Consider the following 21,641-nt stretch of genomic DNA (forward strand, 5'->3'; position numbering starts at 1 on the left):
GGAGATGCTCCTTATCATGGTCAAGAATTTCACCATTTTATTGGTTTCTTGACAAAGAATCTCATCCTGCATTGTGGGGGCTTTTACCCACTTTTCGTTTCCTTAGTGTTTGCTTGCGTGACAAGAATCTATCGGCTGGTTGCTTCATTCTTGAAGGTGTTGATCATGATTGTTTGATGCTGACGTTGTTGATTGGCAATTCGAGGTAAAAACTGTTGAATTGCAAATCTTTCTGTTGTATTTATCTGCAGGGAGGGAGAAAATCCACCTATTGATTGATTTGTCATTGGTTGTTGTAATGAAGAAATGATATTTTTCCAACAATGGATTTTGTTTAATTCACGTCTGGTATTGATTGAAGAAAGATGGATTTGTGTTGGTTCATGAGAAGGGGTGTGCTTTGATCTTATCTTGTAGAAAGTAAGAATCGGTCTTATAATTTTACGTTTATAAAGTCTGGGTTCTTGCAATCTGTGACTTCGTTCGACTAGTTTTGGTTCAAGAATTTGAAGATGGAAGAATTTCATTTTGTTCAACTAGTTTGTGTTGCCAGGAATTGATTTGGTTCTGATTTTAATGGAGTTGGAAACGATATCTTGTCTGACGTATGATATAGTCAATTCTAGGATTGAGATGAAGAGGTAGAATTTCTTCAGTAGGTAGATTGGTGGGCGTAAAAGTTCAGTCACAGAATTTTCTTGGTCGGATTTCGTCTTCCGGCCTAGTATATGGTTTGTTACCAGGGTCAAATGAATATAGCACAATGAATGGAGATAGTAGGATCATCGGTAGGTGGATGATGGATGCTTCTAATAACATATTTTCTGAGCTAGTTGGTGTACTAAAGTCATGGCTCCCTTGGTTATCGGAGCCTGCTAATGTATCACGAGATTTTTGGATGCCTGATCATAGCTGCAGGGTGTGTTATGATTGCGATGCCCAGTTCACATTATTTAACCGTAGACACCATTGTCGACTTTGTGGCCGAGTTTTCTGTGCCAAGTGTACGGGAAACTCAGTTCCTGCTCCATCTTATGACCCAAGGATCCCCCTAGAAGAGCAGGAGACGGTGCGGGTTTGTGATTATTGTTTCAACCAATGGAGGTATGGCTTAATTGCTAATGATGGTAGAGTGTGGGTGCCCAACCGAGCTCTTTGTTCCTCAATGTTGGCCACTAGTTTTTACAGCACTAAATCTAGTGGCCTCAGCTCACTGTCATATCGAACGGGACGAAATCAACATATGCAACCTAGGTCTATTGTCAGCCCTCGTTCTGCAATGAAAAAAAGCATGCGTAGACCTAGCCTGAAAACGCCAAGGTTTAGCAAAGATCTTATTATGGACGCAGGAGATTCATCTTCAAACCAATACGAGCTTTCATGGAACAGGTCAGATGATCTTGCACCCCTAATTACATTTTTCTTAAAATTTTCAAGTTTTGTATACTGGTCAAGCATAACTTAATTATTTATATTTTGACTTGGACCTTAGGATGTCTGAAAGTATGTATAGAGCATTATTTTTCTTGATTTATCAATATGATTTTTTCTTTATTTCTCTTAAAAGGGAAAGGAAAGAGAAGTAAGTAGCCATTGAAACCAATTGGAAGAGTTAATGAGAAAAGGTTTAAACATGCAATTCCAATTGCTTACATGTTGCTTGCTTTTCTTCCAGCATCGAGATTGATGATGAGGACATGTCTGATTTCTCTGAAGATAATGGCTACTATACACCTCTTAGTTTTGATGATATGAGCAATAATGATGGATCGCATAAATTTCATCTTGAAGGAGAAAATGTTGGCTCAAAAAGTTCCAAAGGAATATTGACTCAAAAGGTTTGGATTGATGAAGAGGATGATGAGTACCGCATATATCTGTCTGATTCTGAGACATTGCATTACTCTGATGACGACGATGGCTACTACACTCCTATCGACTTTGATGACATTAGCAATGATGATGAGCCACAAGAAGTTCATCCCGATGGAGAAAATATCGACTCAAAAAGTTTAAGCAGTTCTCTAGTGAACCGGGTCCCTTCACCAAGTTCGGAAGCAATATCACAGCTTGTGAAGAAAGATGAACGCGATGGTTATGAATGTGAAGCATCACCTTCTTTATATCCTGCCGAGCCAGTAGATTTTGAAAATGATGGACCTCTTTGGCTCCCTCCCGAACCAGAAGATGAAGATGATGAAAGTGCAGCTGGTCTGTATGATGACGAGGATGATGGGGATGGTGCAGGAGACTGGGGGTATTGGCACAAGACAAGCAGCTTCAGAAATGGGGAATCTCGCTCTAGGGATAAGTCTACCGAGGGGCAAAAGAAAGTAACAAAGAATATTGTTGATGTACATTTTAGGGCTTTGATTGCTCAGCTTTTACAGGTTGAGAAACTTCCTGTGGGTGATGAAAATAGTAAGGATAGCTGGTTGGAGATCGTCACCGCTCTTTCTTGGGAGGCTGCTTCGCTTTTGAAGCCATACACAACCAAAGGGGGTGAGATGGACCCTGGTGGATATGTTAAAGTGAAATGCATAGCTTCTGGGCATCGCAATGAGAGGTAAGTGTTACATAAGATCATAGATGTTTGCATGGTACCCTTAACCATTTTGTTCTAATGATTTTTGATATCTGAATTAGATAAATCACTGAGATGAACACTATGATTGTTTTGTAAAAACAGATAACCCTGTATCTTGTCTGCATCAACCCTTTACATTCTCTTTAATGTTCTAGCATATGAATGTAGTATATACTGCCTTAGTTTGGCAGCTGAATAGCTGGTTCCTAATTTGATAACTAATCTAAATATAGGAAGTTCATTCTAGGATTTTCTTCATTTTTTCTGATCTGTGATAAGTAAGAGATGAATCGATCAACAATCTTATCCAAGTAAATAGCCATGCATATTGTGCTGCAACTTGAGAAAGTCATTGATTTCTGATAAAAAAAATTAGAAAAAAAAAGAATTAAATTATCATGTCAGGAATGGCTTGCCAAGTAGATTGAGATACCTCTCTTTTGAAGTCCAAAATCTCACTGTTTTCCACGGCCTAAACATAGCAAGATCTGCTACCTCCCTTCAATTCTTCTAGTATCTCATGCTGCGAGTAAAATGAAGGTTTTCATAATAGTTTATTGTTGAAATTAGACTATCAGTTGCACCACTTTCATTTGCTGCATTGATATGTTCCGATTTAACTATGACACTTTCCTCGTTGCAACCTTTTATTTTTGTTTTAACTATTTCTGATTTTGCCGTGGTTTCATGTAGTATGGTTGTCAAAGGAGTTGTTTGCAAGAAAAATGTTGCTCATCGCCGAATGACTTCAAAAATAGAGAAACCTCAATTCATGATTCTTGGTGGAGCTCTTGAATACCAGCGGGTCTCTAACCTATTGTCAAGTTTTGACACTTTGTTGCTGCAGGTATTTCATGTTTTATAGGTTTCTTCTAATTTTGCTTCATTGATTTTTATTTCAACGGGGATAATTTTTTTTCATATAAATTCTAATTTTTGTGTTTAAGTTATTGGTTTCACATGTTTAACCAGGAAATGGATCATTTGAAGATGGCTGTAGCAAAGATATATGCACATAAACCTAATATCCTTTTAGTAGAGAAAACGGTTTCTCGATTTGCGCAGGAATTTCTTCTTGAGAAAAACATATCACTTGTTCTCAATATCAAGAGGCCATTATTAGAACGCATTGCACGCTGCACAGGTGCTCAAATAATCCCTTCAATTGATCATCTGTTTTCTCAGAATTTAGGCTACTGTGAAAAGTTCCATGTTGAGAGGTTCAGGGAAGATCTTGGCTCTGCTGGACAAGGAGGGAAGAAACTGGTGAAGACTCTAATGTATTTTGAAGGCTGCCCTGAGCCATTGGGTTGCACTGTAAGTTATTTAAACTAACCAAAAACCAAAGAACTGGAAAATAACAGTAAATAAAGTTAAAATTTACTTACTTTTTGTTGACATTCATGTTCTCCACAGTGTTGATCTATATCAAATTTGTTGCTATTATGGACCATTTTATTAGTTAACTGAATATATATATGTTTGCTTCAGATACTACTTAGGGGTGCAAAAGGAGATGAATTGAAGAAAGTCAAGCATGTAGTTCAATATGGAATTTTTGCAGCTTATCACTTGGCTTTGGAGACATCATTTCTTGCCGATGAAGGAGCCTCTCTACCAGAATTCCCAACCTCTCCAATGGTTGTGGCACTTCAGGATAGCCCGTCAACCATTGCAAGATCCATATCAACAGTTCCCGACTTCACTTTTCCTGCCAATATGAAGTCTCCGGTGCCACAACATTTTAGTGGACCACAAAGGGCTACCAGTGTTCCATCGGCAATCATCAGTCGTAATATTCAGAAGATAGAGGAAACTCCAGCATCTTGTTTAAGTAAAGGTACAAACTTGTGGTCTGTACAGCCCACTTTGAAAGAGTCAAGTGCTCTTGTATCATCTACTTCTGAGAAAACTTCAGGTGTATTTTCCAAGAAAAGTGAAATGGGTACCAAAGAATCCTCAATTAGGGAAATTGTTGTGGATAAAAATAAGTCATCTTTCACGAATAACGGTGTCCTTCCATCTGAATCTTTAGCACACATGAATTCAGAGGATAATATCACAACAGTTGAACTTCAACCAGGTTGTTCAGAGGCAACATCTGTGCAACAGAATGGTAAAAACCATAATAACCATTCTGAGGTATCAAAACCATTAAAAGAAGTGTTTCCTTCTGCACCTTCTGATAATCAGAGCATTTTGGTATCATTATCATCCCGATGTGTGAGGAAAGGGACTGTCTGTGAAAGATCCCATCTCTTTCGTATCAAGTACTATGGCAGTTTTGATAAACCTTTGGGTCGGTTTTTGCGGGATCGTTTATTCGATCAGGTAAACTTTCTGTTCTTCACATTTATATCTTTCTCTGTTCAGACGCAGCATTCCCCTCAAACTAAGGAGACTGCTGATTTTTCAGAGTTACCAATGCCCTTCTTGTGAATTGCCTTCAGAAGCACATGTTCACTGTTATACTCATCGGCAAGGAACACTAACCATGTCTGTTAAGAAACTCCCTGAACTTTTCTTGCCTGGTGAAAAAGAGGGCAAGATCTGGATGTGGCATAGATGCTTGCAATGTCCTAGGACCAATGGTTTTCCTCCGGCGACTCGCAGAAGAGTGATGTCTGATGCTGCATGGGGTTTATCTTTTGGGAAGTTTTTGGAGCTTAGCTTTTCAAACCATGCAGCTGCGAGCAGGGTTGCAAGTTGTGGCCATTCTTTACATAGAGATTGTCTTCGTTTCTATGGGTAATTTTCTTTCCCTATTGTTTTTATTTTTGTTAACAAAATATCATTTGTGAGTATAAATAGTTTCCTTCAAGAAGAATGTGCTATTTTTGTGAAGGCTATTGACCATTATACTTATAGTTAGCTAATAGCTACACTGTGTCATTAAACTCCTTAGTCGGATGACATTAATCATATCATATTTTTCAGTGATCTTAGATAATTTTTTAATGTTCTGGGTAATTGATTAAATATTTGGTATGTGATGTATATCATGATCTGGCTGATTAATTAACAGGAACTATTAGCTGAAAAAAGTATTCATACATCAAATCTCTACACTTCCTCTTTCTCAATGTTTAAATATATGCAGATTTGGGAGAATGGTGGCCTGTTTTCGGTATGCAACAATTGATGTTCATTCGGTATACCTCCCGCCTCCAAAAATTGAGTTTTACTATGAGAATCAGGAGTGGATACAGTTAGAAACAGATAAGGTGCAACAATAATCGATTTGGTTTTATGAAGAATCCAATTTGGTTCTCTCAGAATTTGTGTAATCTATCTTTATATTTTTTTTATAAACAGGTGGCTAAACAGGCAGAGCTTCTGTTTTCTAAAGTACTAAAGTCCATTGATCAAATTGCTGAAAAACAGATTGACTTAGGGCCACCTGATAATAACACGAAAACAAACGATTTTAGACATCAATTTGCTGAACTAGAGGGAATATTACAAAAGGAGAAGTTGGAGTTTGAGGTAAGACTTTATATGTTGTACTTTTTCGCCTAGTTGACATGGATTTTATGTCTAGGCCTAATTCGGTGGAGCTTGTGTCTGTGTCCCTTTGGTTTAGGAATCATTGCAAAAGGCTTTGAAAAGGGAAATGAGAAAAGGACAACCTGTTGTAGACATCCTTGAAATTAATCGGTTGCATCGGCAATTACTTTTCCAATCTTATATGTGGGACCAACGTCTGGTTTTTGCAGCCAAATTAGAAAGTTACAGCCCCCGTCATTGTTTCAGCAATTCATTTTCAGGACATGAGGAGAAATCCGTTGTTGATATTGATAAGCTCAAGGACATGGATATGTCGGAACATGGAAAAGGATCTGAATCTGGTGACTCACCTGTGGTGGATGCAAAGCTCAATGCTAATCAGTCAGATGCAGTCCATCAAGAACCAAACATGAACGGAAATTCAAATTGCGAAAAAAAAGACTGCAACAATCTTTCTGCTAGCCAAAGCATGTTTGATCAATATGGCAATGAGAAACCGAAGGCAAATGTTCGCAGGGTCATGTCTGAAGGCCAGTTTCCTGTCCTAGAAAATTTGTCAGATACCCTTGATGCTGCTTGGACTGGAGAAATTCAGCGAGGACCTATATTATCCAAGAAAAATTCATTTTCACTTCCTGATATTGGTGCTGTGGATTTGGAAGACCGTTCTGAGGAAAATATTGTGCCAAAGGTTTATGGTTCTCCTTCCCCTGCATTGTTCAGTATAGGTTCTGAAAATATGGAAGAATTCGTAAACTGGTTAAAAATGCCTTTCTTGAGCTTCTACCGTTCATCGAACAAAAACTTTTTTGGAAGTTCTTCAAAGCTTGATGCATTGCATGTGTATGATCAGTTAAATATTTCATCATTTAGAGAATTGGGACTACAAGGTGGGGCTAGGCTGCTTCTTCCAGTGGGTGTTAATGACACTGTCATTCCAGTTTATGATGACGAGCTCACAAGCACCATATCGTATGCTCTAGTATCACCTGAATATCATTTTCAGATAAGTGACGATGGCGATAGACCTAAAGACTGGGGGGAGTCCATGTCTTCATTGTCCTCCGATTCAGTGTATTCTCAGTCGTTCCAATCTGTTGACGATATGCCTTTTGATCCTCATAGAAGTTTTTGTTCCGCAGATGACCCTACTAGAAGCCGAAGCTCCGTCATTATGGACCCACCCTCTAGTTTGAAGTCTTTGCATGTCCGGGTGTCATTTGGAGATGATGGGTCAGATAAAGTGAAATATACGGTTACTTGTTACTATGCAAAGTGGTTTGAAACATTAAGGAGAGTATGTTGCCCATCAGAGCTAGATTTCATACGATCTCTGAGTCGCTGTAAGAAGTGGGGAGCTCAGGGTGGAAAGAGCAATGTTTTCTTTGCAAAGACCTTGGACGAACGGTTTATCATTAAACAAGTCACAAAGACAGAGTTGGAATCATTTACAAAATTTGCACCTAAATACTTCAAGTACATGTCTGAAGCAATTAGATCTAGAAGTCCAACATGCCTGGCAAAGATTCTCGGTGTTTATCAAGTACTTATTCCTTGAGCCTCAGATGTTCTAATGATGTATATCATAATCAATAATCTTTCGGATAAAAAAGATGGTCTTCTGTCCTTCCTAAAACATCTACCTTACGAGGAGTTTTAGAAAGGACAGTTGACCTTTGCTTTTTCTTGCTTTTAGGAACTAGATGGTACTAGGAGTTCATTTATTCACAGACACATTGCATGTGTTTTCCGTAACCATTATTTATACCTTATTGTTGTTTTTCTTCTCTTTCGTGGAAGGTTACAACAAAGCAACCTAAAGGAGGGAAAGAATCAAGGATAGATGTTTTGGTTATGGAGAATCTTCTGTTTAGGAGAAGTGTCACGCGGCTATATGATCTCAAAGGATCTTCTAGATCTCGTTATAATCCCGATTCTAGTGGAAGCAACAATGTTCTGCTAGATCAGAACTTGATTGAATCAATGCCGACTAACCCCATTTTCGTGGGTAATAAAGCGAAGCGTGTGTTGGAAAGAGCAGTCTGGAATGACACTGCTTTCCTAGCAGTAAGTTATAAATTGTTGCTTCGAGTTAGCATGCATGGAGATCCGTTCACATGACACACATCTTCGAGTGTATGCTCACTTTCTTTATCTTTTTCCACCTTGCAGTCGAATGACTTGATGGATTACTCTTTACTGCTTGGAGTGGATGAAGAGAAGCATGAGTTAGTTATCGGAATCATCGATTTCTTGAGGCAGTATACATGGGACAAGCATCTTGAAACTTGGGTGAAGGCTTCAGGCATCCTTGGCGGGCCGAAGAATGCATCGCCAACCGTGATTTCACCTGAACAATACAAGAAGAGGTTCAGGAAAGCAATGTCAACGTATTTTCTAATGATCCCAGATCAGTGGTCTCCTCCTACCGTTTCAAGCAAATCTCAGTCAAATACAGGTCAAGAGAACAGTCAACGTTCTGTCTCCACCAAGTGATTCTGTGAGTCTGGCATTGAACATTCAAACTATAATCTGGGGTTTAGCTCTTCCATTCTATTTCTTTTTATAGTTCATATGATTCTTTCAATTTTTTCGATTCTTTTGAAGGGTAGTTTTCCATTAACACCAAAAGATATTCATAATTATGTTGTTAGTAGATGCAAAAACAAGGCTCTCTAAAGCCATGGGAATATCTGTCAAAGGTCCAATATTTCTTGTCCGCAGCAGGAAAGTTTTGTACAAATATTCTTTGATTTAGCGTTTTATCATGTAGTGTGTCTTTGTCAACCTTTTCTTTTTCATGTATCACAATGAATTAGAAGAATTCTGGAGTCTTTCATATGTTCTTTATTTCTGGGTTCATTGCTCATTCAGAATCAAGTGATCCTTTAGAATAATAGTTTATCGATTGAAAAATAACAATAAACCGAAAAGGGCTATTAGCTTTGATAATCAGAGTACAAAAACAAAGTGATTATAAGACGGAGATGTTCTAGTTATCTATATACGATCTCTAATACTTGATCTTTCTTGTAGAAACAATTATTTCCTGAAATCTGTGGAATCTGGTAAGAGAGAAGCTTTCTGATACTGGAACTTGTTAAATTCAATCCACTAGGAGTCATCTTGCACAATGCTAACACCTTTATTAGCCCTGCTTAATCCGCCACCATTAAGTATTTGAAGCCATCTATCTTGAAGAAGATCAAGGATCTCAGCATCTCTGGACTCAGAACATTGCCAAAAGTTTCAACTTGGAGTACAAAACACAGTCATTTGAATATGGCTTATCATGGAACCCGAGACAGGATTCTTACCTCGAATGATACGATGCTCCCGGAAACTGTCGTGGGCAACGAGGGCCTTCATCATACCCTTCGCAAACAATTTCTCCATTTTCATCTCTATAGCATATTACACCCTGGGACTGATCCTCGAAAACCTTTTTAATTATGATGCAAACATCAGATCAAACATCCATGACAAGTTAGGCAATCTATATATGAACGAGAAACATAGAAGACAAAACAGGAAAGCAAAAATATTGACCTTGTTGGAGAATGATCTGGTCTGATTTGTGTAAGCTTTCTTGTCAGGAACTTCACTCTGTTTATTCATAACGATCTTGTTGGCATGTTTGATAACTGGTTTATATGTTGTAACTGGAACATGAAAAGGAACAGAGCTTATTACAGACATTGATCTTGTGCTACCTGGATGGAGGGGTATCAAAGGAAGAGAAGACATCACTGTGTTTATGTTTAACACTTTGGAACATGACGAAGCATAGGTTATAAAGTATTGCTTTTTTTTCTAATGAAAATTTCAAAATATTATTTTATTATGAAAACTGATACAAGAATTATATATAATTGTTGGGTGGTTAATGTCTTGTCATGGTTTTGCAACCAGAAGTTTTTATAGGCAAGGTAGGTCCCTCAGAGCTTATCTTCAACTTATTGCTGCAGGTGTAACCTGAGTCAGCTTTTTTTTATTCTGATTTTTTTTCTATATAATTTGTTGGCACGTCCACTCAGATATTGAGTTATATTACGGTTATTGCTTTGTAAATATTAGTGTTTCGTCCTAACACTATTTCTAATAGCCTATTTTTGGATAAAAATAATTTTAGAATAGTTAAAATTCTTGTCCTAGATAAGACCCTATTTTATTTGTAACTAAAGCTCCTTGAACTACACCTATAAAAACAATCTTGTACCATTCTTTTTCAAATGTGAATTGAATAAAATTCCTAGTATTTTTCAGTAAATTATAGTTTCTACATAGTATCAGTTAGGATAGATCCCAACTACGATGGTTCTTTTGAAGGCTGTGACCTCTGTTTCTCACTTGAATCCTGTTGACACCGGTAATTATGCTACGGTCAATGCTGCATTATTTTCTTCGTTTGGTTCTATTTATTGGATTGTTGATTCCGGGGCTAGTGATCATATGACGAGTGATTTCACACTATTTCATAATTTTCATAAAGCAGTCTCTTACTTTAGTGTCTGAAGTGTTGATGATTCACTTTCGACTATTGTTGATAGTGGCTCTATTCACATCAATTCGCATATTGTTTTATTTTCTGTTTTTTACGTTTTGAATTTGGTTTACAATCTTCTTTCGGTTAGTAAATTGTCTACTTAATTGTGTTGCACTACCATTTTTAACTTTGATATTTGTGAATTTTAGGACTCGAACTCGTGGATGGTGATTGGCAGTTCTAGGCATCGTGGTGGACTTTACATCCTTGAAGCCCCCCTTCAGTTCATACCCAAGCCAACTCTAGCATTGTGTCTTCTATTGTTTCGATATCTCCATCACCTAATGATGTTTTTGCTGAGATTGTTTTATGGCATTTTAGGTTACGTCATTGTAGTTTTTTTCCATCTTGCAAAGTTGTTTACCAAACTCTTCATTGATAAAAATCTTGCATCTTTCTCTTGTGATATTTGTCATCTTTTCAAACAAATTTGTAGTACATGTCATCCTTCCTCATATCACCCTTTTATGCCTCTTGCGATCGTATACAATGATATTTGGAGTACATCTCGTGTAAAAAGTCTGAATGGAGTTCGTTGGTTTGTTTATTTTATTGATGATGATTCTCGTATGACATGGACTTTTCTCATGCACGAAAAATCCGAGGCTGATGATATTTTTAAGCGATTCAATAAAATGATTAAGAATCAATTTCAGAGTTTTGTTTGGATTTTTAAGTCTGAAATGGTAGTGAATATTTTTCTCACTCGCTGGGGTCTTTCTTTAAGGAAAAATGTGTAACACCCCAAAGTAGGGGTCAAATTATGAGTTCATGAAATTTATAGACAAATATATAAAGTTACAGGAATGTGGGGATCAAACCCATAATTAGACTATTTTCTTTTATAAGTAAAATTTAACCCCTCCCCCAATCGTGAAACCCGATAACCCAAACCCCGATAACCCAAGTAACCCCACCGTAGCCCCTCCGATCAACCCCTCCAACTGGCGGTTGATTACGCTGTTCGTGTCATCGACATCAACAGCGACTGGCGATCCGACCTCGACCCTTAGAACGTCGTTTCGATTGCCGTTCATCGCATGGAGTGTGTAAGGGAGAGAATCATTCGGTTACCTCTACGTCGTCTCTGCTCTGGCCGATGGTGCAGGTTACGCCACCTCCAATCGTCACGACGCGCCAGCCTAACCAAAACCCCTATCGATCCTTGTCGTAATACGGTGGCAATCGTCGAGAATCGACGTTGAAGCGTTCGACAGGAAAACCTAGCCATCGCCTCTGTTTTCTTCAAATTCATGCCGATGATGACCCAATGGAGTTACACCGCCCTCACCATCAAACTCTCCATTCCGTCGCGGTCATGACCCAGTCGGCGATGTCCCCGATCGACGTGATTTTCTCTGGTCGTCATTGGTAATTACCTCCGATCACTTCTTTAATTATTTTTAATTGGTTTTAATTGAGTTTTGATGTTGAATTTGATCAATTATGGTGATTGTTGAAGCAGGGGGTAATCGGCCTACTGGAATGGCCCTTGTCGTCGCCGCAAGCGCCCCACGCACCGTCGGGTGCGCGTGGGACTTGTTTTGGGTCCTAGGAAATTTCTAGAACCGGGTCAACCCAACCCATCTGCCCAACCCGCCTAGTTCGGTCTAGTCACCGAGTCAACTCAGTCTGAGTCAACCAGTTGACTTTGACCAAAAAGTCAATTTTTTCAAAAAAAAAACATATTTTATGTTTTTTGACGTCCTGAGTCTGAATTTGAAGTACATTTTTTCAAATTCGCACCCGATAAGCTATTTTCGATGTTTTACCTTCGGAATTCAATAAGATTCCTAAATTGAGTTCAGTTTCTGACGTAAATTCGGTTGCTTTGTATCCGAGGAAATATTGGACGTTAAATTCAAGTTCGAGGGCGATCAAATGAAGTTTAATTGGTCAATCGGTATGACACATAAATCGAGGTAATACTCTACTACTTTTTGTATGCTTTCGGACTCATTGATGGATGGTAAATGCATGAGTAGAATTGATTGATACATTAGATGTATTTAAATATTACTGGACTCAGACATTGTAATAACTCTGAAAGGATAAACTTGTTTAATTATCAGAAAAACTGCATATGATCGAATTGAAAAGAATTACCAAAATATCCTCGAACTATAATAACCTCCATTGAGCAAAGGAATAAATACCATGAGCGCTAAAGGAACTAGAATTCATCCAAGCCTAAAGGAAATGACGATGATACGCTTAAGATGTTTAGCACTATAGATGATTATGTTATGGAGACGATTTGAGAACTCATATCTTTATAGCTTTGAATTATTGAATTAAATTCCGGATCTATATTGGAATTATAGAAATACTTTGAAGTGTAAAATGACCAAAATGCCCCTAAAGTATAAAATGATCTAAAGTACCTCTAAGACCTGGAATAACTATTACCTTTAATTCTGAAATGAACAAATTAACCTAAAATACCAAAATAACTTTATTATATGACCAAATTGAACTGAACGGAAGTACAATATGTATCCAAAATTTAGAAACATCCAAATTACTTTGGAAAACTCTGAAGTGACTGGATAGACTTGTTTGCTAAATGATCTACGTAACCTCAATGTCTATGGATTAAGTAAGTGATTTGGATAAGTCTGTAAATATTGATGAACTTTTATGATGTACTGTCCCTATGGGTTATGAACCACGAATTAAAGTACGTTATCAATTTCTGATATTGTTGCAATGTGGAAATGAAATATAGAAAATTGGATTATCTGTTTGTCTCTTTAAGATATATTCAACGATGATTCTGAAGGTGACCTATGGACAAGAATTGTTGGTACTAAAGAGTGAATACCATGGAAGGGCAACGAATGGGCCAGTTGACATGCATCAGTTCTGGGAGTTGTTCAACTCGAGTTATTTCGATATTCTGATAGATCGAAACAGATTGTAAATGTTCTGAACCTTCATTTCTCCCTTATCAACTCAAATTACTCCGGTCATAACTGATCATACAAGTAAGTCAGATGCAAATGATTCTGAATACCCCATTTGATTCAATTGAACTTAAAATCCTAATAATTCAATTCATAATCATGAATACCTTTCTGTCGGTCATAACTGGTTTTAAAACGTGATTTTTTGAAATCACTGATTTAATGATTTACTGGCTTATGAACTATGACTACATGGTATATGTTCTCTGGTTACCTATTTTCACTGAAAGATATGAATTGCTCATGATTTATGGAATCATGGAGTTTACTGTTTATGAACTATGGTTTCCTATTTTCATGTGTTATACTCGAAATGTTTTATTGGGATATTACCTGGGTACACTGGAGTATGGAGGTACAACTCTGATCAAGTTGGTAAATCCTTACGGACCTAAGGTGATCCTTGGGTAGGCTTTCAGGCCCCAAGGCACTCCCTTAGGTTAATCATGAGACTACTTATGGTGTACAGGTGGAATCAGTTATATGGTTTATTTCATTATTACGATTATGAGATATTACTGGATCACGATCCAGATATTACGGGATTACGATTAAAATTGATTTCTATTGGATTCTTTATATGGGTAGGATTCTGGAGTATGGAGGTACAACTCTGATCTAGCTGGTAAATCCTTACGGACCTAAGAATACCCTTGGTAGGCCTTTAGGCCCCAAGGCATTCCCTTAGGTTAACTCCCTTTGTTATGTGCTTTGAGTAAGCCCTTATGGATGCAGTTCTACGGAACTGCATAATGGAGTTTGGTTAGAGGGTTCCACTATGATTTTAAAAGATTTAAATCTTTTCACTAGTTTTGATGGGAACACACTAGATATCCGATTCGATCTCCTGAAAATTTGATACTATGAATGTTTTCTATGAACTAAGATATTCATGGCTTCTACTCGTGAACTATCATTGGAACCCTAGCTTATCCCGAAAACCTGTATACGTCTGATTCAATAAGTAAATTATATGGCTTTAAATTTATCTGCTTGTCCTGTAGCATCAATGGTAGTTCTGTATTACTGAGCTTCCCAAAGCTCACTCTGTTACTCACCATTTCAGGTTAAAAGAATCATACCAATGCAACTTTCGACTTCAGTAAGGGAGTTCCACCGACGTTGCTTGCGGAGTACGGTGTATGTGATTAGGGGGTATGTAAATTGTATTTTGTTTTATGTACGAGACTGAAAATCTATTTTATTTTTTAATACTGGTAAATTTTTACTTTTGTATTTATAAATTGATTTTTATGATTTTACATGTTTTAATAAAAAAATTATTTTTTTTAAGATTTTTACGGTGGGTCGCTCCGGTGGCCCTAATGTGACACCCCGGATCAGATCGGGCCAACCGAATCGGTCTGAGGGGATTATAAAAGGTTTTCCATTTCATTTCATGTGTCAATACACCTCAACAAAATGTGACAGCTGAGCGTAGAAATTGATATCTTCATGAGGTCATCAGGTCACTTCTTTTTTCTACTTATGTTCCTAAGTATCTTTGGGGTGAGATTCTTTTAACTGATACTTATCTCATTAACCACATACCTAGTAAATTTATGCAATTTCAGGTTCCACGAGATGTACTTCTTGCTCAATTTTTCATATCATTAACTACTAGTGTTCCTATTTGTGTCTTTGGTTATACTATTTTTGTCCATGATCATACCAACTCTAGGTCTAAACTTGAACCAAAGGTAATCTGGTGTGTCTTCGTTGGGTACTATTCTATTTAAAAGGATTATAGGTGTTACTCTCCTTCTAGTAAGAAATTTATTTCTTTAATGGATGTTACCTTCCTTGAAAATAAACCTTTTTTTTTCACTAAGTGTGAAATTCATGGTAGAGTAAGTGTGAATTTCAACATTTTTCAGTTAATACAGAACTACCAGTTACCATATTTCCCTCTAAAAGTACCAAAATTCAACTACCGCTTAGCACAACAACCACTTAGCACAACAACCACTTCCAATTTTGAAGGTCAAATAGACCTACACCAACCATAAACCCATTCAATTATCCTCAAACACCAAACTCATCTATGTCACTGTTTATCTCTCAGAGTGATCTTTTTATATACAAACGATGATCAAAACTCATCCCACCAGTTTCCACACTGCTTATACACTGTTAAGAATCGGAACCAAGTTTGAATTACTTGGAAAATGAAGTTGATCAGTGTAAGTTGGATGTATTAGTTGATACTAGTGAGTTACCAATTTCTCAAAGGAAGGGAGTATGACGGTGTGCAACTCATCCCATTAGTAAGTTTGTTGTTTATGGTAAACTAATGTCTGACTTTAACAAATTTACAGCTAAAATAAACAGTATTCACATTCTAGACACAGTAGAATAAGCATAAAATAGTTTTGAGTGGAAGAAGACAGTAGAAGAATAACTTTCAACACTTGAAAGTAACAAACCTGAATTATTGTTGATCTTCCTAAAGACAAGAAACTAGTTGGTTGCAAATGGGTCTTTACAGTGAAATACAAGATAGATGACAATGTTTAACGATATAATAATAGACTTGTGACAAAGGGGTTCACTCAGACTTTTGAAGTAAACTATCAAGAGACTTGATCCGGTTGTGAAACTCAACACTGTGAGGGTATTATTATCATTAGTAGTAAATGAGGATTGAGTATCTCATTAGTTAGATGTCAAGAATGAGTTCCTCAATGGTAATCTCGAAGAAGATGTTTATATGTGGGTTCCATTAGGAGTACATATGAAATCTGGAAATCTGCGAATGTACAAACAGTTGAAATATTTATATGAACTAAAACAATCGCCTCGGGCTTGGTTCAACAGGTTTACAAAGGCACTTTTGCAAGACAACTATAAGCAGTGTCAATTTGATCACACTCTATTCGTAAAGACTGCACCAAACAAGAAAAAATAATCTTAATTGTCTATGTTGATGATATCATCATCATGAGTGATAACTTAGTGAAAATAAAGAGGTTGACGACATTGCTAGTAAGAGAGTTTGAAACCAAAAATTTAGGGACCATGCGATATTTTTTAGGCATGGAAGTGACAATATCAAGAGAGAGAATTGTTACAAATTTAAGGAAGTATATTTTGAACTTACTTTTTGAGACTGGGATGATTGGTTACAAGCCTTTGGAAATTCCCATAGAAGCTAACCTAAAGTTACGAAAAGAGGAGAGTCCAATAAATAAAGAACAATATCAAAGTTTAGTAGGTAAGTTAATTTATCTATCACTAATGAGGTCGGACATAGCTTTTTCTGTTAGCATTGTAAGTCAATACATGAATGATCTTAGAGAAGAAACATTTGGAGGCTGTAAATCGAATCTTGAGGTATTTAAAAATGACATCGAGACACATATTGATTTTCATAAAACATGAAGATAGGATGATAAAATTTTTCTCATATTCTAGCTGGGCTGGAGAGCTAACGAATCGGAGGTCAACTACGAGTTATTGTTCATTTGTTTGGGAAAACTTAGTGACTTGGAGAAACAAGAAACATGTTATTGTTTCCAGAAGTAGTATTGAAGTAGAGTTTTGAGCAATAAAACTTGGAATTTGTGAAGGAGTTTGGTTACAAAGGCTTCTAACCGAGTTAGAGGTGTGCGATAACAACCATTTTAAGCTTCATAGTTATAGTAAATCAGTAATAAGTATTTCTCAATACATCATGATAGAACAAAACATGTGGAGATCGACATCCATTTTATTGTGGAGAATGTGAATGATGGAACAGTAAATCTAAACTATGTCTCTTCGAAAAATAAGCTAGCGAATGTCTTGACCAAAACACTTTCAAGGGTTACTTTCGAGGAAATCACATCCAAGCTGAGCCTTTATAATATTTACTCAACTAGCTTGAGGGGGAGTTTGAGTTATATTACGATTATTGCTTCGTAAATATTAGTGTTTCATCCTAACACTAATTCTAGCAGCCTATTTTTTTAGATAAAAATAAATTTAGATTAGTTAAAACTCTTGACTTAGATAGAATTCTATTTTATTTATAACTAGGACTCCTTAACTACACCTATAAAAACTGTCTTGTAGCATTCTTTTTCAAATGTGAATTGAAGTAAATTTCTAATATTTTTTTCCAATAAATTATAGTTTCTATAGATATTAATTACTGTGATTTTATTATTCTAATATTACTGTGATTTTATTATTCTAATATTACTGTGATTTTTAGATATTTATTACAATTTAAAGTTTTCGAATCGAGTCGAGCTCAATAATACTTGAGCTTGACTCAGATCATTTACATTTGGGATAGAAAGATTTCATTTTGCTTCTACCCATTAAAACTCCCAATAATAAATGTTTTAGTATTTTCAAGTATTTGGTATGGAATTTAGTACGAAGAAAAATTTTAAAAAAAATTACATCAAACTCTAAAATATTTTTAAAACTTGTATTAGTCTATTTCAAACTCGTAAGAAATTTAATTTTATGAAAATATTAAAACTTTTGAATATTTTCAAATAAGTTATTCGAAATTATTATTTTTTGATTTATTTTAAATTCTTGAAAATTCAATTATACCCTCACATTTTTATTTTTTTTTAATTTTAGTTAAACTTTTAATTTTTTCTCAAAAATTTTGATTATACCTCTAAAATATTAGTTAAACCCTTCAAATTATATCACTAAGATATGTCTTTAGGAGTATAATCAAACTTTTCATATTTAAAAATTTGATAAAATATATCATTCTTCACTAAACTTTACTCTCTCTCCTATTTTACTCACTATACTTTCAAATTTTCTAATTTACTCATTAAACTTTCAAATTGCTCATGTTTTGATCACTATGGATTATTTTATTATTATTTTTGTATGACATGACTTTTTTTATTATTATATAATATAAAATAATATAAAATATAAAATAAAAATAGAAGGTGGACGGATATCAACGTTGGCCACCGTGGTGGCTGCTCGGTCCCAAATTTCATAGGTTGGTTAGTCTCGACCCCCTGAGTTCGAATATGGTGACTGTTTCACCAAAAAATATCCCAAAACTCATGAATATTGACTGAAACATTTCAGCTTCCCCACTTTCAATCTCCAATCCATGGAGTTCAGAGCAAGTTCAAACAAAATGGAGGCCGAATTTAGACTCAGGGTGTCGAGGCGAAACGACCCATGAAATTTGGGACCGAACGACTACCATCTACGACGATCGACAACGACCGATGATGGTGTCCATCCACCTTTTGTTTTTATTTAAATTTTATAGTATTTTTATATTAAGTAATAATAAAAAATGTCACATAATATGAAAATAATAATAAAATAATTCATAGTGATCAAAACAGGAACAATTCAAAATTTCAATAAGTAAACCAGAAAAATTAAAAGTACATTAAGTAAAATCGGGAAAGATAATAAAGTTAAGTGAAAAATAGTGTAATTTACCCTTAAAAATTTGAATTGGTGTCATTAAATGCTGAAAAAGTGGGGTCCATGGAGTTTCATTAAAGTAATTTTTCTGTTAATAATTGGACTTGCCATTAAAGTAAATATTAAGATTACGTGCGCGTTAAATCATGTCGGTTAAATGATAAGATATAATAACATTTTGAAATGGCTGTGGGTTTATTTTGTTTTCTTTTGAGAAATAGTTGTGGTGTTAAATTTCTTTGGAAAAAGTCGAATGATGAATTAAAGTTTTGGCACTCTAGGCCAAGCCTAAGCTGAATTATTCATTTGGGATTACTGTTTCCATTATCAAATCATAGGGGGTGGAGAAATAAACTGTACAACTGCACCAACAAAACTTCCAACTTCATAACAGAAAATAAGCAGCACTGACTGACTAACTAATTACAATCCTAACAGTCAGGTTGTGTATACTTCTTATATTGTGGATATGTCCTTATGCTGGGCTAACAGTCCTACCACTGGAAAATTAGTAAGTCTAATGATTCACCTGCACTGTTCCAGCCCCCATCTGCAAACCAGTTTCATCCATTTACTTACACTGCCATTATGGCTTCTTTCATTAATTGGCAGTCTTTTGGGAAGCTAAATGTGTTGTTGTTGCCTGAATTCTTCATTGATATTAACAGACAGACAAACTTTACATGGCTGCACATGATGTTAACCGTATTAAGTTGCTTCGAGTTGTTTTCTTCTATCTAATTCTGTTGTACCTTCCTTTTCATCTTTTCAATTTATTGTTTAAACGATGGGTGCACAGTTACAATCAGGAAACTTTTGCCTTGGTTCTGTTTTCTCAACTGTTTCTGGATATTGCTTTCGAAATTGAGATTTATCATCAGAATCACCTCGAGGTGAAAAAATCTAAATCCGAGTCTAATAAAGTTGTGAACACCCCAGGGGAAGATGTTAAAGAAGTAGATACCAATACGTAGTCTATTTGAAATTCTAATTTAGGTACAGTATAGTAACGGGTGAGGGCAGTCATTCCCCTATAAATTTAAAAGTTAATATATTTTAGATTTTTTTTTATATTATTTTTTGTTAATAATTTGTTTTTATCTTTTCTAAAATTTTATAGGTTTTTGTCTTTTAAAATTTTATAAATTCATCGTCAAATGTAAAATCTTATGTATATTTCTATTTCCAAGTAACCTTACAACCGTTTTTTCAAAAGAACAAAGTTACTAAATATACAAATGTTTTCCATTTTGACCGATTGCATCAAATCTCAGACTATAAAAAAAGAGCAAATGATGAATAAAAGAATATACTATAGACGGGTGTATTGCCCTCCTCTCACGATTTGCTGGTTAAATATAGACAAAACTCTCACAAATTGCCGATGAAAGCTCTAAAGAAAGTGGGTTTTCAATCCATTTTCCAAGCCTTTTAGCAAAAGAAAGGAAGGAAGAAATGGTAAAGTTTTGGTGAGGGGCTACGTTGATCCTGCTGAGTGGACAATTGGGAGGAACTTTGAGCCACGAATCAATGCACTGAACATGAAAACTATGGTGACATATTGGTAAAGACCGGAGCTTTTCCCCTTCGGAGACCTTGCATGTTAGTAAAATAGACTGCAAAACTACACTGTTAGCACTGACTGGAAATATAAACAATAATTAAAAGGAATAGATTCGTAAACCGTGTCGTGGTATAACCACGGCCTTAGAAACGAATTCGCCCCGATGTGTGTAATCGCTGTAGTAGGCGGACTGTCCCCGAGGTTAACACGGTCACTCCGAATTTCGTACACCCGAAACTGGAGTGAACTGCTGATGGTATTGCACTTCTGATCGGAAAGCACACAGAGGGAACTTTAGAAAACACTTGGAGAGTGAATTCTGAAATGTTGAGAGTGAGTTGAGAAGCTGAATATATCTCTCTATTTATAGGCTAGAAATAGGGTTAAAATCGTTCATAAAATTTCAGGATTAAATCTCTTCTTTGTAATAGCTGAAACGTCTAGATGAACCTGACTCAGAAATAGTCCATGTTCATTGCATCATTATTCAGCTATTATAACTCCCGAAATTATATCATGTAACCCTTGGAATTAAATTAAATAACTCCTGTAACTCCTGATATTAACAGCTTGTCCCCTTTGTACAAAACTGGAAATCAGTCCAGATACATCTTAACGTTTTTGATTTAATTTAGGAAAAGTTGTTTAATTTCTGATAACTCTAATAAACCAGCTGTTATCATTTAAATTTAAACAGTCCTCAGCAACCTATAAATATCAGTTGAAATCTTTCACATTTTTCCATTTGTTTTTTTTCAAAGAGAAATTCCTCAAGAATTTTCTCTAAAAAGATAGTATCCGCGCGGACGTGTCGAAGACACGTATTACCACGACCACAAGTCGAGCCGAGCCGAGACGAGACGGTGGCGGTGCGCGAGAGTCCCCCTTGTTCTCTTTCACTCAACAAGGAAGTAGGAAATCTAAACCATAAATACCCATTCCCAATAGTATTTCCAATACTATGTGGGATTGAGCATTACCAACATTCTCCCACTAATGCGAAAGAATTCTTCTGAAACTCGAAAACAAACTTTCCAGAAGAGCAATAGCGAGATTAGTTGC

At 36.1% G+C, this 21,641-nt stretch overlaps 2 protein-coding genes across 2 annotated transcripts; one reads left to right on the forward strand and one right to left on the reverse strand.

Annotated features, from left to right (window-relative positions):
• The first annotated feature begins 405 nt into the window (after positions 1-405).
• Positions 406-8,995, forward strand: LOC120175910 (1-phosphatidylinositol-3-phosphate 5-kinase FAB1B-like). The gene is made up of 11 exons (XM_039182454.1): positions 406-1,389; positions 1,676-2,566; positions 3,281-3,434; positions 3,560-3,904; positions 4,079-4,918; positions 5,004-5,335; positions 5,688-5,811; positions 5,903-6,073; positions 6,171-7,637; positions 7,895-8,161; positions 8,267-8,995. The coding sequence occupies exons 1-11, from the start codon at positions 764-766 to the stop codon at positions 8,588-8,590; spliced, it is 5,541 nt and encodes a 1,846-aa protein (XP_039038385.1). The 5' UTR covers positions 406-763; the 3' UTR covers positions 8,591-8,995.
• Positions 8,996-9,038: 43 nt separating this feature from the next.
• LOC120175911 lies at positions 9,039-9,892 on the reverse strand. The gene is made up of 3 exons (XM_039182455.1): positions 9,644-9,892; positions 9,412-9,536; positions 9,039-9,317 (listed from the first exon to the last, which is right to left on the reverse strand). The coding sequence occupies exons 1-3, from the start codon at positions 9,839-9,841 to the stop codon at positions 9,209-9,211; spliced, it is 432 nt and encodes a 143-aa protein (XP_039038386.1). The 5' UTR covers positions 9,842-9,892; the 3' UTR covers positions 9,039-9,208.
• Between the last annotated feature and the right edge of the window lie 11,749 nt (positions 9,893-21,641).

The sequence above is a fragment of the Hibiscus syriacus genome, unplaced genomic scaffold (assembly GCF_006381635.1).
Source record: "Hibiscus syriacus cultivar Baekdansim isolate YM2019G1 unplaced genomic scaffold, ASM638163v2 tig00112217_pilon, whole genome shotgun sequence".
NCBI lineage: Eukaryota > Viridiplantae > Streptophyta > Magnoliopsida > Malvales > Malvaceae > Hibiscus > Hibiscus syriacus.

What these genes read in the sequence shown, in the direction of transcription:
- LOC120175910 (XM_039182454.1), top strand. Translation starts at nt 764, where the DNA reads ATGAATGGAGATAGTAGGATCATCGGTAGGTGGATGATGGATGCTTCT. An exon ending in TCTGGGCATCGCAATGAGAG is followed by an intron (nt 2,567 to 3,280) that starts GTAAGTGTTACA and finishes GGTTTCATGTAG; the next exon opens with TATGGTTGTCAAAGGAGTTG. An exon ending in AGATTCTCGGTGTTTATCAA is followed by an intron (nt 7,638 to 7,894) that starts GTACTTATTCCT and finishes CTTTCGTGGAAG; the next exon opens with GTTACAACAAAGCAACCTAA.
- LOC120175911 (XM_039182455.1), bottom strand. Translation starts at nt 9,841, where the DNA reads ATGTCTTCTCTTCCTTTGATACCCCTCCATCCAGGTAGCACAAGATCA. An exon ending in CCAGATCATTCTCCAACAAG is followed by an intron (nt 9,537 to 9,643) that starts GTCAATATTTTT and finishes ATAATTAAAAAG; the next exon opens with GTTTTCGAGGATCAGTCCCA. An exon ending in GGAGCATCGTATCATTCGAG is followed by an intron (nt 9,318 to 9,411) that starts GTAAGAATCCTG and finishes TTCTGAGTCCAG; the next exon opens with AGATGCTGAGATCCTTGATC.